This window comes from Balaenoptera musculus, chromosome 2 (genome assembly GCF_009873245.2).
Source record: "Balaenoptera musculus isolate JJ_BM4_2016_0621 chromosome 2, mBalMus1.pri.v3, whole genome shotgun sequence".
NCBI lineage: Eukaryota > Metazoa > Chordata > Mammalia > Artiodactyla > Balaenopteridae > Balaenoptera > Balaenoptera musculus.
In genome coordinates this window covers 138,651,371-138,664,451 of record NC_045786.1, presented here as the reverse complement: position 1 = coordinate 138,664,451, position 13,081 = coordinate 138,651,371, and the positions used below count along the sequence as shown (strand labels likewise).

At 44.5% G+C, this 13,081-nt stretch overlaps 1 protein-coding gene across 2 annotated transcripts in view; it reads left to right on the top strand.

The window, feature by feature from the left end:
* Positions 1-12,615, top strand: part of ESR2 (estrogen receptor 2) — a 110,475-nt gene extending 97,860 nt beyond the window's left edge. For both annotated transcript variants that reach the window (XM_036841643.1, XM_036841644.1), the window contains 2 exons: positions 5,113-5,293; positions 6,994-12,615. In XM_036841643.1, coding sequence (XP_036697538.1) covers positions 5,113-5,293; positions 6,994-7,180 — 368 coding nt within the window. In that variant the 3' untranslated portion in view covers positions 7,181-12,615. The remainder of the gene's footprint in view (positions 1-5,112; positions 5,294-6,993) is intronic.
* The last annotated feature ends 466 nt before the right edge of the window (positions 12,616-13,081 follow it).

Genomic DNA, 13,081 nt, shown 5'->3' with positions numbered 1-13,081 from the left:
CTGACAGAAATAAGAAATCCTAAATAAATGGAGATGTTAATGGGTTAGAAGATTCAGTATGTTAAGATGTCAGTCTTCCCCACAGATAGTCTGTAAATTCAACTTGATCCTAATAAAAATCTTAGCAGTAATGAACTAGATACAATGCTTTTGGTCCAGAATAGGGATATACACTCTTACAGTTAATGAGGGGTCTGATCCTTACCAGGCTTAGAAGAGCATGTTCCTCTCTGCTGGGGAGAGATGGGGTGAGGGCAGCACCATCTGAACTTCCCTCTCAGCAAATCCTCTTCCGCAGTACATAGGTAAGATGTGAGGGTGCCTGGTATTACTGTATTATATATACTCAGTCTTTGATATGGCTCCTGAAACTCAGAGACAACAGAAAATGTTGCATTTAACACAACCTATTACAATATTTTTTAAAGTGTTTTAGAAACTCCAGGGCGTTATGTGAGTGTTATACTTAATGTAACAGCGTATCCAAATTAAGAGTCCTGGGACCAGCCATCTTGTCACCCAGAAACCTGGAGACTAGGGAAGTCCTCCCTTGGATAGCATTAGAGGCTACTGAATCTAGGAAACAGAGTGGAATCAATCTGCAAATAATTAGTCTTTTAAAATATTTAAAATTAGGAATAAGATCTATTTATCTAAACAATTTTAGGGCTTTGCAAACTTTTGTGACTTTTCATTACAAAGTTTTCATATGGATGAAACTTTTCATTAAATGAAAGAAATAAAGAAATAGTTAGAACCAGGTAATCCTATTTTACATGAAGAAAATTATTAAGAGATATCAACTCAAGCCCTGGTTCACTCTGAGTTTATGGGGAGGGTTCCCATGACGTGGGTGGGCAGAGAAGGTCAAGATACAAAAGGACACACAGAAGGATGCCGAAGAGGCCAGATGGGTGCTTTTCTATTGATGGAGAACATGGGGGCAAAGCATTGTAGGCATCAGCCTCCTGGGTCCATATCACCAACACCTTTCCAACATCAGTCTGTTCTTATGGTGCTGGGTTAGGAGGTGGTGATAAAGGGGATGGTCATAGCTAGAGGTTCTTCCCTCAAAGCAAACAGGCAAACAAAACCCCACATACACCTCCCAAAAGCCAGAATATTTTTCCTTTAGTTAGTATTCTGGAATTTTTATTAAACACTTTATCTCTTCTGACTTATTTGCTTTCAGTTGAGGCGAGCTTATATCTTCATCCTTTGAACCCTTAGGACGTGGCAGATGTTGGGGGGTTGCCCATCTCTCCCCATGTGCTGCTCAGAATGTCATCAGGTGGGCTGGTGAAAGGAGCACACAGCTGTTCCCAGGCGATAAAGAGGAAAGGAAATTGTGTCCTTGATTTTATTTTACTTTCTTTGGTATGTGTGTGGTGGTGTGCCAAGATCTTGACTTTTTTACTGTATTTCTTTAGTTTTAGGAAAAGTCATTTAATTTGGTTCTAAAGTGAAATCTGATGTTCTTAACTCTTGGGGGCTGGAAGGAGTTAATCCTTACCGTTTCCTGTGTGTCTGGGCAGTGAGCATTCTGGGGGCTATGCGTCTTGTCTCTTGCCCCTCCTGGGGCCTGCCACTTAGCGATTACCCTGTACCTATGTGTCTGATGAGCAAGAGGGTACGTGAATGCCCAAAGTGCAGGCACAGCACTGCTGACTGAAAAGAGAGGCAGGCAGCAAAATGGGTATTCTACAGCCCAGTTCCTTCCCAGGATGATTTTGTATAGGTTAATCTTTTTGTACGTAAAATCTTTCCCCATATGTAAAATTGATACGGCACATGCCTTTACAGAACCGCAGTGACCCCTATCCCCAAACCCCTCATCAGTGATGGACCCTGAGCCCTGTATGGAGCTGTGCTGACCCCACAGCCTGTAGAACATCCAGGGCTCACCCTTGGCAGTGACTGCTCGTTTATGAAGAAGGTGACCCAATAGCCAACACAGGTTATCTGAGGGGAGCCTTGGTCAGACATAAGGAGGTACTGAGGAGCTTTTATGTTACTGCAATTTTGGTTCTGAAGATTCACTTTATTACTTTTAAAAATTACAGCTTTATTGTGATATTCATATGCCATTCAATTCACCCATTTAAAGTGTACAATTCAGTGGTTTTTAGTATATCCGTAGACTTGTGCAGCCATCATCAAAACCAACTTTAGAACATTTTTCGTCACCCTAAAAGAAGTCCTGTACTCCCCAATCTAGCTGTCACTCTTCAATCTCTGTCCCACCTATAGTCCTGGGCAACCACTAATCTACTTTCTGTCTGTATAGATTTGCCCATTTTGGACAGTTCATATAAATGGAATCATAAAAATGTAGACCTTTGTGGCTGGCTTCTTTCACTTAGCATGATATTTCATCCAAGTTGTAGCATGTGTCAGTACTTCACTCCTTTTTTTTGGCATTCTGCTTTTTATTTTTATTTTTTTATTTTTATTGGGGTATAGTTGTTTTACAGTGTTGTGTTAGTTTCTACTGTACAGTGAAGTGGAGTTCCCTGTGCTATGTAGCAGGTTCTCATTAGTTATCTATTTTATACATATTAGTGTATATATGTCAATCCCAATCTCCCAGTTCATCCCACACCCCCCCCACCCCTTTCCCTCCTTGGTGTCCATACGTTTGTTCTCTACATCTGTGTCTCTATTTCTGCCTTGCTTCATTCCTTTTTATGGCTCAGGAATCTTCCATTGTATGGATATACATTTTGTTTATCCATCCATCAGTTGGTGGACATTTAGGTTGTTTCCACTTTTGGGCTATTATGAGTAATATTGCTGTGAACATTTGTATACTAGCCAAATATTTTTATATTTTCACTTTTTGTCACTTTAGACTGACATATGTACAGGTACATAATTTTGACTCCTTTTAGAATCCAAAGACGTAAGATTTCTTTATGGCAGTAGAAATACATGGAGCACATTTCATGTAGCAGAATAGACTAAAGGGTAGTTAAAAGAAGGTACTTGTTAATGCAGCCAGGGTCAATTTTAAGGGAAAATAAGCTTAAAGTAATTTTCTCTAAGCTTTCATTTGATTAATAATTTTCTGTGTATGTACCTAAAATATGCATCAACATGCATATTTACCATTTCAATTATAATGGTGTGATTGGCTAAAAATTTGAACCTATGTAAATTCAGTCTAATTCTTCCATTTATGAGGGCTTACTCCATGCCAGTCATTGTAATAGGTGATGGGTATATAATGGCAAACAAATAGACAGGGTCTGTGCCTGCACAGTACTTATGTCCAGTCTCACTGAGGGTCAGAGCGTGTGTATGAGGACATCCAGCGTGTAGGACAACGTACTGCCCTCTGCTGGGGAAGCACAGGGCACCTTTGGAGCTTCAGAGGAGAGCCCAAACCAGAGGGAAGTCAGGGAAGCTTCCACAAGGAAGTTCATAACCAGGCTGGAATCTAAAGGAGGAATGGATGTAGATAAGCAAGAGGAGGGGATGTGGAGAGGAGGAGGAGATGGGGTGGAGGAGGGGAGGGAAGGAAGAGCATTCCTAAGCAGAAAGTTCAGTATGCTCAGGGCATCACCTGTTAAAGGAATTGAAAGTAGTGTTCAAGGTGAGGTGTGCGGGGAACTGAGGATGCGAAGAGCAGAGAGAGGCCTGGTACGTTGATAACTGCCCCAAGTGGTCTGGACTGTACCCCAAGAGCTGGGAATTCATTGAAGGGCGCCACATGATCTGCATTTTTCATTTTGGACACTCAAGGGCCTGTTGAGTGGAAGGTGGGGGCAGTGAGAGGGCAGGTCATTTGCCATGGGGGTCAATGGGAGGCTTGAGCCCAGCATGCCAGGGAGCCTGGAAGAGTCACTGTGAGGAACAAGGTGAGCAGATGGGTTAGAGCAGCAGCTTCTGGGCCAAAGATGAATATTTTAAATCTGCATCATCAGACATCATGGAGGGACATGCCCCTAGGGATGTGGCAAAGCACTGCACTGGCATGGTTGTGGTTCAGTGTGTCCCTTGCCTTAACTGAACTGTGTTGAACTGAGTTGCATTAATTGAACTGGAAATGCCAATAAAAGTAGAGAACAAAAACTGCCAAAACCAATTCTGTGGATGATAGAGTGCCAGCCATCCTTCGTTCTCATTACAGTCAAAAGTCGGCAGCTCCCCAGTTGACTTCACGTATTTGCTATTTATTCTTTGAAATCGAAAGGCTGGAAGAGAAGCTAATTAATTCCCTGCTGCCAGGAATCAAGGAGTCAGGGTTGGTGGGCGAGGGGGTAGTAGGGCAAGATTTACCTGAGCGGTTGTTTTGCAACCTTTGGGAGGCCAAGTATCTCAGTTCCTAGAGTCAGAGGGGAATTAAACACCGGGCCAGGCAGGAAGGGGGAAGCAACCTACCTCGTGGGGAGGTCGACATGTGCCTGTAAGCTTTGCTCAGTGAGGAGCTGAGGCTGGAGGAGCTGGGTGACTGGTCAGGGGTCAGAGAGCAAGAGACGGTGGATATAGAGTAGGTCTGTCTGATTCCAGATCAGCGATCTTCCTGCTCCAGCAAGGCATCACGTGGAGTGAGATGCCGAGGGCCTGGACAGAGGTGGCAGTGGCCCTGCCGTGGCCGTCTGCACGTGGCACACAGGGGTGGGGGGAGGCGGCATAGCAGTGGTGATTAGTTTATGTTTATTAAACTCTCCGTAGATGAGGGGCCCTCTTAGGGACTAAGAGTTGAGTTAATCTCACTTTCTGACCATCTCCATGTGGGTATTTGTTGCTGCAGCTGAGATACACCATGTCGTGGTTTGAGGCAACTAGATACATTTCCTGCTTGGCAAGGCCACACTTTTGGGCCAGGGGGCCCTCTGAGAGGCCATTGAGTCTGCCTGCGTTCATCCGGCATTCAGCTGGAAGGCTTTCCCTTGCAGCTCAATGACAGGGCTGGCTCTTGGGGGACAAGGACACCATGCACAGGTGAAGCCATGCTTTTAAGGTCTCACCAGACATGCAGATGTCAGAAAAACCCAGATCACTTTGGCCTCCCTTCTGGAGAACGGATGCACGCCTAATGGCTGAGCACACGACTTCCGTTTTCTCCTCTCAGGGCAGTGACTCGCGGCTTTTTTACGCTTTGTCCAGGTGTGTACCCTACAGCTGCAGCACCCCAGGAGGCCGACAGCAGCAGGAAACTGGCTCATCTACTGAACGCTGTGACGGATGCTCTGGTCTGGGTAATCGCCAAGAGCGGCATCCCCTCCCAGCAGCAGTCCGTCCGCCTGGCTAACCTGCTGATGCTCCTTTCTCACGTCAGGCACGCCAGGTACAATCCCTTTGGGGGCTGCTCCACGGGGTGCGTGGTGGGAGGGGGCTGTGCACATGCCCAGAGGAGGGTGAAGAGCTTTGGAAGAAGGGTTTTGCAACTTTGAGATGGATAAGGCAGAACTGCCACCTTTAAGGGAAAATGAACCCCTGAAAGGGAAGGGGGTGCATCATCAGTGCACACACCTGTAACCAAAGACCGGCCACAGCGAGCACTGAATGTGGCATGGTCCTCATAGGAGCTTTTTATGGCGTCCTGTGTGGCTCATCTGGTTTTCAGTTGCTGGGGCTTTTAGCTTGTTTATGGAGCTCTGAAAGGGGCAGTTAGTTCCTCTCCTAGAGTGAACTGTCACCTCTTTCTGCAATACCCAGGGCTGGGGTCCTGAGGTCTTTTCCTGAAGAGGTTAAACCCAGCTCCTCTAGATCAGCTCTGAGGCTGGTGATTTGGGGAGGTACACAAAGGCTTCCCTAAGAGCTGTTCTTTTCTTACGATAGCATCAGGATGTTAAGAGTGAGACCTAAGAGAACTAGTGAGCCCAGTAGGTTGGGAAGGCAGGGTGTGGGTAGAGTGTATTCAGGAAATGGAAATTGTGTGCGCTCATGGAGGGGGATGGTGTACGATGATGGTTTCATGCTGGTACCATGCGGCTCAGTTCTTGCTGTCACCCAGGAGGAGGGTAGCCCTGCCATGGGGCTGGAAGAGGGGAGATGAGGATGGAAGGTAGGTGCTCCCTCGAGGATGAGGGAAGTCTGGGGGTGGTGAGAAAGGACAACACACACCTCAAGAATTTTACCAAGGGGGAGGAAATGGAAATGACCTCTGTCTCTGTTTCCTCTTTAATGATTACTCAGCACATGACCATTTGCAGAGCAGAAACAGTCCATCCTCATTAATCACAGGTTCCCTATTTGTGAATTTGCCTGCTTGCTAAAATTTATTGGTAACCCCCAAATCAATACTCATGGCACTTTTGAGGTCATTCGAGGACACGTGCAGCATGGCGAAAAATTTGAGTTACCCATACTTACGTTACCAGCTCTCATACTGTAAACAAGGGTCCATTACATGGTCTATTTAGTGCCTTGTTTTGCCATTTTTGTGCTTTGTTGGGGATTTCACTGTCTAAAAATGACCCCAAGCATAGTGCTGAAGTGCTCTCTAGTGTTCCTAAGTGCAAGAAACCTGTGATGTCCCTACAGAAAAAATATACGTGTTAGATACACTTTTTTCAGGCATGAATTTTAGTGCTATAGGCCGTGAGTTAAATGTTAGTGAATGGACTGTATGTGTTAAAGTGTCTTTATAACAATAACTCAGAAGAAACAAGGTTATGTATTCATGGGCTGATGAAAATGTTGGGACCAGGACCTCTCAGAACCTAACCCTGTATTTCTCCCAGTAGCAATGGATCAGTGTTTGCAAAGACTGTAGACATAACTATGGTGAACAGCGAGACCCCATCACACTATGTGCTGGTGCTATCAGGCCATTGTGGGTGGGTGGTGGGACACCAAGGTCCATAGGACATTGTACTTGTCCTTACGTGTAGATCATTGGAGGAGACAGATGCAAGAACCATAGCTAGCAAAGGGCTGGAAGAAGAGCAGGGGCGGGGGTGGAGGACCGGCTCTGTCAGGGAAGATGTCAGACTTCCCTTGGCCGCTTCAGGAAGGAATCTCAGCACCTTTTTGTCCCCCTAGTAACAAGGGCATGGAACACCTGCTCAACATGAAGTGCAAAAATGTGGTCCCCGTCTACGACCTGCTGCTGGAGATGCTGAATGCCCACACACTTCGCGGCAGCAAGTCCTCGGTCACAGGGTCCGAGTGCAGCCTGGTGGAGGAGAGTGAGAGCAAAGAGGGCTCCCAGAACCCCCAGTCTCAGTGATGCCAAGCCCTGAGGTGTGGTCAGGCTGCAGAGGAGGGCAGAGGCTGAAGCGTGAACTCCAGCACAAATCGTGAGCCCCACCAGGAGGGGGCGGGCTTCATCGGCTTTCTGCTGTGTGATCCCTCATACAGCCCCTCAAGACCATCCTTCCCCGACCTCCCTACTTCCCAGGAGTCAGGGTGAGAAAGCCAGTGCTCCTTGTCACCAGGGGGCATGTTTGAGTGCAGAGTTTATGTCTTGCTTGGCCTCATGGGATCTCATTGTGGTCCCTCTCACTTCCCATCTCCCTCCCACCCTTTGGAAAACATCTTCTTACAGCTTTTGGAATGACTGGTGGAAATCTGACTTGGAAGCGTTGTCAAGTAGAAAGGGGAGAGAATGTGGCACATGCACAGGAAGGGGACTAAGCTTTATTGTGCCACTTAACCTGCCCGCAGAATTAGTCCTTTGTATGCTGCCTTCTGGACCACTTGATTGTAGGATTGAAAACCACAAGGGCAGTCAACTAACTGGTTCCACACACCTACCTCACAGGCCTGTGAGGACAGATGTCACGTATTGCTGTGACTCTATCCAAGGCCAGAGGGAATGTGACCTAGGGAACCAGTGGTCAAGCTGAGATGCGAGCCATGTTCATCCCCCAAGACCTTGCTGCCGCCTTCATGCAGGTTTACCCCTCTTGGTTTGCATTCAGAAAGCCTACAAATTACTTGGTGTGTGTGTGTGTGTGTGTGTGTGTGAGTGTGAGATCACCTTCATGGAGAAGTGTGGAGATTTAAATACCCCTACCCCTGGAATTGCCCTTTGTTAAAACTCTCTTGTCCCAAGGGGCCCAGTGTGTGTGCTAGAGAAAGGACCAGTGTTTGCAGGAATGGGGTCTCTCCTGTGGGTGTGGGTCACAGCCACAGTGCTCCCCTGGGGCAGCCACAACTGCCACATCAGCCACCCAGGGGAGACAGGGACACTTCAGGCTGTGTGCGTGAGGCATGCTGTTGCACGGAAGGATGAACAGCTACACACACGTCAGCGTGTCAGGTTCAGGGCCAAACCGTATAGACGGGGTGAGCGTACCACTTGAACAAGATTGTGAACTCTATTTAAAAAAGAGAAATATTTAGGGTAAGTATTTATAGCAAGAAAATTCTTTTATACCCTAGGGCTCTTCTAGAATATTTTCTTATCAGAACATTTATATGGTGGGCTGGGTGAAATAAAAAGTAAGATATTAGTTCTTATTCCAAGTGGAACATAAATAGGACACGGTGACAAAGCACCTCTGAAATTACAATTTTAACTCACTTTTTAAAAACTGAAATTTTCATACAAATTTTCAGGAACATAGTGAATGCATAAAACAAGTTACATCTATACTTTGGAAGAGAGTAGTTAAATAATCGTGTGATTTTTGCAATGTTTTTAAAAATTACCTTATGATAGGAGATGAAACACACTTTTTGCAAATAGTAAATACAGAAATGTGCTAGCCACAGTAAACCAAAGTCATTAGGAAGATTACATTCAATAACATAAGGTTGGTTTCTGCCAGTGTGATCTTGAATAATTCTTAATTTTGATATCAATGCAGTTTTACTAAAAAAGTTGAGCAAAGCTGTATCAGAAACTCTTGGCCATGTACCTAGAGAACACACCGTTGTCTGTATTGAGGTGATTTGAAATTATTCTTAGTGACTTGATGTTGCAGCCTCAGCAAGATTGAATACAGCAAATATATTTGATTTTGTAGGAACGAGGGAACCAGTGTTTTTCAGCAGGTCAATTTTCTTTCTTTCCAGCCAGTTTAGGAGCCCCCATGACAAACAAGGGGATGGAGGCTAGAGAGTGGGAAGTGGGAGGCAAAGGAAGGCAGCCGTGAACAGTTATTTGCCAATGAGATTCTCTTAATTGTATTTATAAAAGAGACTCCCAGGTTGAAAAAGCAAAAATAAAAAAACAAAAACAACACAGAATGAGGTAGAAGCCGCAACCCCATTACTATGTAGTGAAGTTTTGCAGGTTGGATTTGGATGCCAAGGTAGGCAACCGATTTGTCTCAGGTGTCCCAGCACCTGTCTGCGCCGCACCCTGTGTGTCACCCGCACGGTGCACGCTCTTATGAAAACTCCTCCAGTGCCCGCTGCCCATTTTCCACAGACACTCCTGCATGCTTCTTGGGGCTGCTTGTTTCACTGCATTTGGATTTAGCCCATGAGGAGCATGCATGTAACACTTTTGGTCATTTCTTCTTGGCTGTGGTCTCACCTAGGTGTGCTGAGGAACCCGGTCAGTCAGTCCAACCTGAGAGGCGGCCCTGGTGCAAGGCTGTCTCTTAGACTGGGGTCTGGGCCAAGTAGGCCACTGAGATAATAAGGTCTATAGTTTAAAGGTGTTCTTTGTTTTGTTTTGAGTATTCTAGGGCCCTTTCCCCCTTTCAGATGAAGTGTGTGAATCTCTGTTCCCAGCAGCTCCAAACGTGTCCTCTAAGGATGACAAAGTGCAAAGTCAGGCTGCTGTTTTTCTGGGTTTTGAGTAAACCCTCCATGTCCATTTTAAAGATTAGCCATTTCTCGTTAATAGTGCTTTCTTAAAAAAAAAAAAAAAAAACCAAAACGTAGTGCTTTCTTTTAAACGTTTTCTTTTGGGGGAGGGTATCTACCCACCCAAATGGTCCACGGGCAACTTAAATTTCTCCCATAGCTAAGCACAGTGTTTTCAAGTTCAGTTTTTAAAAGGAATTAACTAGAGAGGATAGGACCTGACAACTGTAAACAAGAATTAAATTGAGTATTGGAAAAAAAAATAACCCCCCCAACTACATTTTATGTATCATGGAAAAGGGATGCTCAGCTTTGCCTTAGACTCGTATGGTGAGATTCCTTTCCTACATTTTGGTTTGTAAGTGATCATTTAATACGCCAAACTTAGTTGTGGGAGATGAGTGAGATTTGAGCTGAATTCCAAAAACATGAGTGTCTAATATGGGAATCATAGAGACAAATTTTAATGATAATTAACATGCAATATTCTTAATACAGAAACCCCTAGCGCAGTGTTCACGCAGGTTCCTGGGAGAGCTGGCAACCGCTGAAAAGGACCCACATGGGCCACCCCAGGAGGGCCACGCAGTGAGTTGTCCACGTTCCGACTGCATCTCCCTCCGTCCCCACCACATCCTATCCTTGTGGCCTCAGGCCTGTCACATGCTCAATTGTCCACCAGGACTAACTACAAAGGATTCAACCCTAAAATAATTTTTGAAGAGATTTATCTTCAAAAATTGTGGTGGGAGCAGCAGATTAAGTTGTCAGCTCAAGAACATTTCTGGAGGGTCTTAACTATTAAAAACAAAACCATGCAAAATCAACAAAAGCTATTCGGTGAGACAGTCTTTATCTGGATTACTTCCTCTGCTAACTCAGCTGGAAGACCAATTATTTTCAGTTTCACTTAAAAAATATCAGTTCCCAATTCTTGGCAGAGCTACGTTATATATTCATATCTATAAGCTATGTTGAAGCAATTCTAGAATGTTCTAGCATGTGAAAACCGAGTTTGGTTGTTATTTAAATCTGCTAAGAAACTTGCATATATTGATACCTTTTCAAATTCAAAGGTGAACCTTCAGTTTCTAGTCTATTTTGAAACGAAACATTTTTATTTAAGATTTGACACATTTCTTTAAACTGCTCAAAAAACTTAAAAAGACATAATAAAGGTTATATGAAGGAAATGATAAAAATACATTGTTTAGTACCCAAAAATAGTATTTGCGGAACATTGTGTGCCAGGCACAGTGCTCAGTGCCTCATACATTCATATTTAATCTTCATACTAATTGCTGTTATCCCAGTTTTGTGGCTCTGGAACCTAGAGTCTAAGCAAACTTGCTCAAGGTCACGCAGGGAGTAAGTGACAGAGCTGAAAGTAATCATGCGGTTTAAAAAAACTAAAGGAAGAATACTTTTAGACTGCAGAATCCATTCGTCAAATGCAATCTGACATGCACGGCTACTCTGGTTTAAATGGCTCCATTTCCAGAACACCCTGTAGAAGAGAGTTCAGTCCCATCTTTTGTACACGTGTAAATGAAAGCCCAGAGGGGTAAATGGACCTGCTGAAGGTCATAAAACTACGTAACGACAAAACTGGGACCAGAATTCAGGTCTTCTGCCTGCCTGGCCAGCACCGCTCCTGCTACAGACTTGCTTCTGCTGCTTGAGCTGCGTCTCGGTGCATAGAGGAGACACGGTTACGTTATGGTTGCCTTCTACTGTACCCTCTGCCTTCTCAGCTTAGATGGGGTCTGCGTGAACCTTTACAGAATAGCAGCCGTGACAGGTGGGGAAAAATAAGATGAATTACATCATTCCTACCCTCCCATCCTGGGCTCATAAGCTCGTGGGTGGCACTGCCGTCACCTCCTCCTGTCATCATTTTCCCCAGATGTGTTGCTGTGAAGTAGATTCCCTGGAAACTTACCCGTGTAAAATTCTCACACCTTTTAGGCACTGATGCTTCCCCGTGGAGTCTAGTCTACTGCAGTGCAAAACACATGCATTTATTCTTTACAGCTCTCCAAGTTGCTGGAACTTTGGCTCAAAGTGGCAGCTCAAAGATGTGCATTCTCTGCGGTGTTATTCTTGTAACCCTTTTTGTTGTGTTGGAGTCAAGGATCCTTTTTCTTTTCTTTTTTTTTTTTTTTTTGAATGCCGAGGGTCCTATTCATTTGTGGGGCCAGTCGGTGTTATGTGATGGTGGGCTTCCTTTAAGGGAAGGACAAAGCTCTGACGATACGCTAGCCCAGAACAGTTCCTGTAACTCTACAATCTGTGCTGCTGCGTTTCTCTTTCTGTGCTGGGTGTCTAAGTGCCATGACTGTAGGTCCTGTAACGTTGTTATTCAGTGGTCCTGTGTACCTCAGAGCCCACTGGCTGGCTATAACTTGTCATTTTTTTCAGATGAATGCTCTGTACCATTAAGCAGGCTTTTAAATTTGGGCCTTTTGACAAATGAATGTCTGCTGTTGTGTGAAAGCAGATTTTGAAACCTGCTTTCCATTCCTCCAGGTACTACTTTTTCTTTGCTGTGTGCCTTTAATGTCTATGGAACTGTTGCAGAAAGAAGTTTAATGTGGCATAGCTAAATAAAGTGTTTTTTCATAATTTTGGTTTTAAAAATGTATTTGTTGGGAGTATAAGAACTTTCAGTAATTAGGCTAAGTAGTCAGTGTTCCCATTCTATTCTGAATTCTATTCTGTTTTAGGTTTGCAGAGCCCTTTAAGAATTTGATGAAAAGCACAGACACTCTTCCTGGACAAAGGTACATAAACAAAATGCTTACATACAATTTCAAGAGTTAAGAATCTCTGACTTAAACTGCTGAAGACTTTTTAAACAGCAGCAATTTAATCTTTAATCAGCTAATCTCACACCTGTGATTTATGACCAAAGGCACTGTATGCTCAAGTAAAATGCAGCTCACAAATATGAAAATCCTGGTATGCAATGCATCAGTTTGGGGGGTAATTTTCTGTAATTACCTCATTTGAGTCAATTAGTATTATACCCCATGAGGGATGGAGAGAAAAGTAATTCCTTCATACTGACGCTAACTTAATGCCAAGGGTCACTTGAAAATTTCTCTTGCACATGGGGAATGGAAGATGCAAAATCTCTTGAAGGTGTAAAACACAGATTATTTCATAACAAGAGCTGGGGAACACACTGAGCTATGGGTGAAGGAAGGCTTCCCTGGGGTAGAAGCCTGGAGTACAGACTCAAGACTCAAAGGCCTCTATCCTGAGAGTTGGTGTGCATCATTAGACTTGAAAGTGCAAATAACACTCTCCTTTCTCGGCAACTTGGACTTGCCCCAGAGTCCCTCCTTACAGGCAGAAAAGGTCT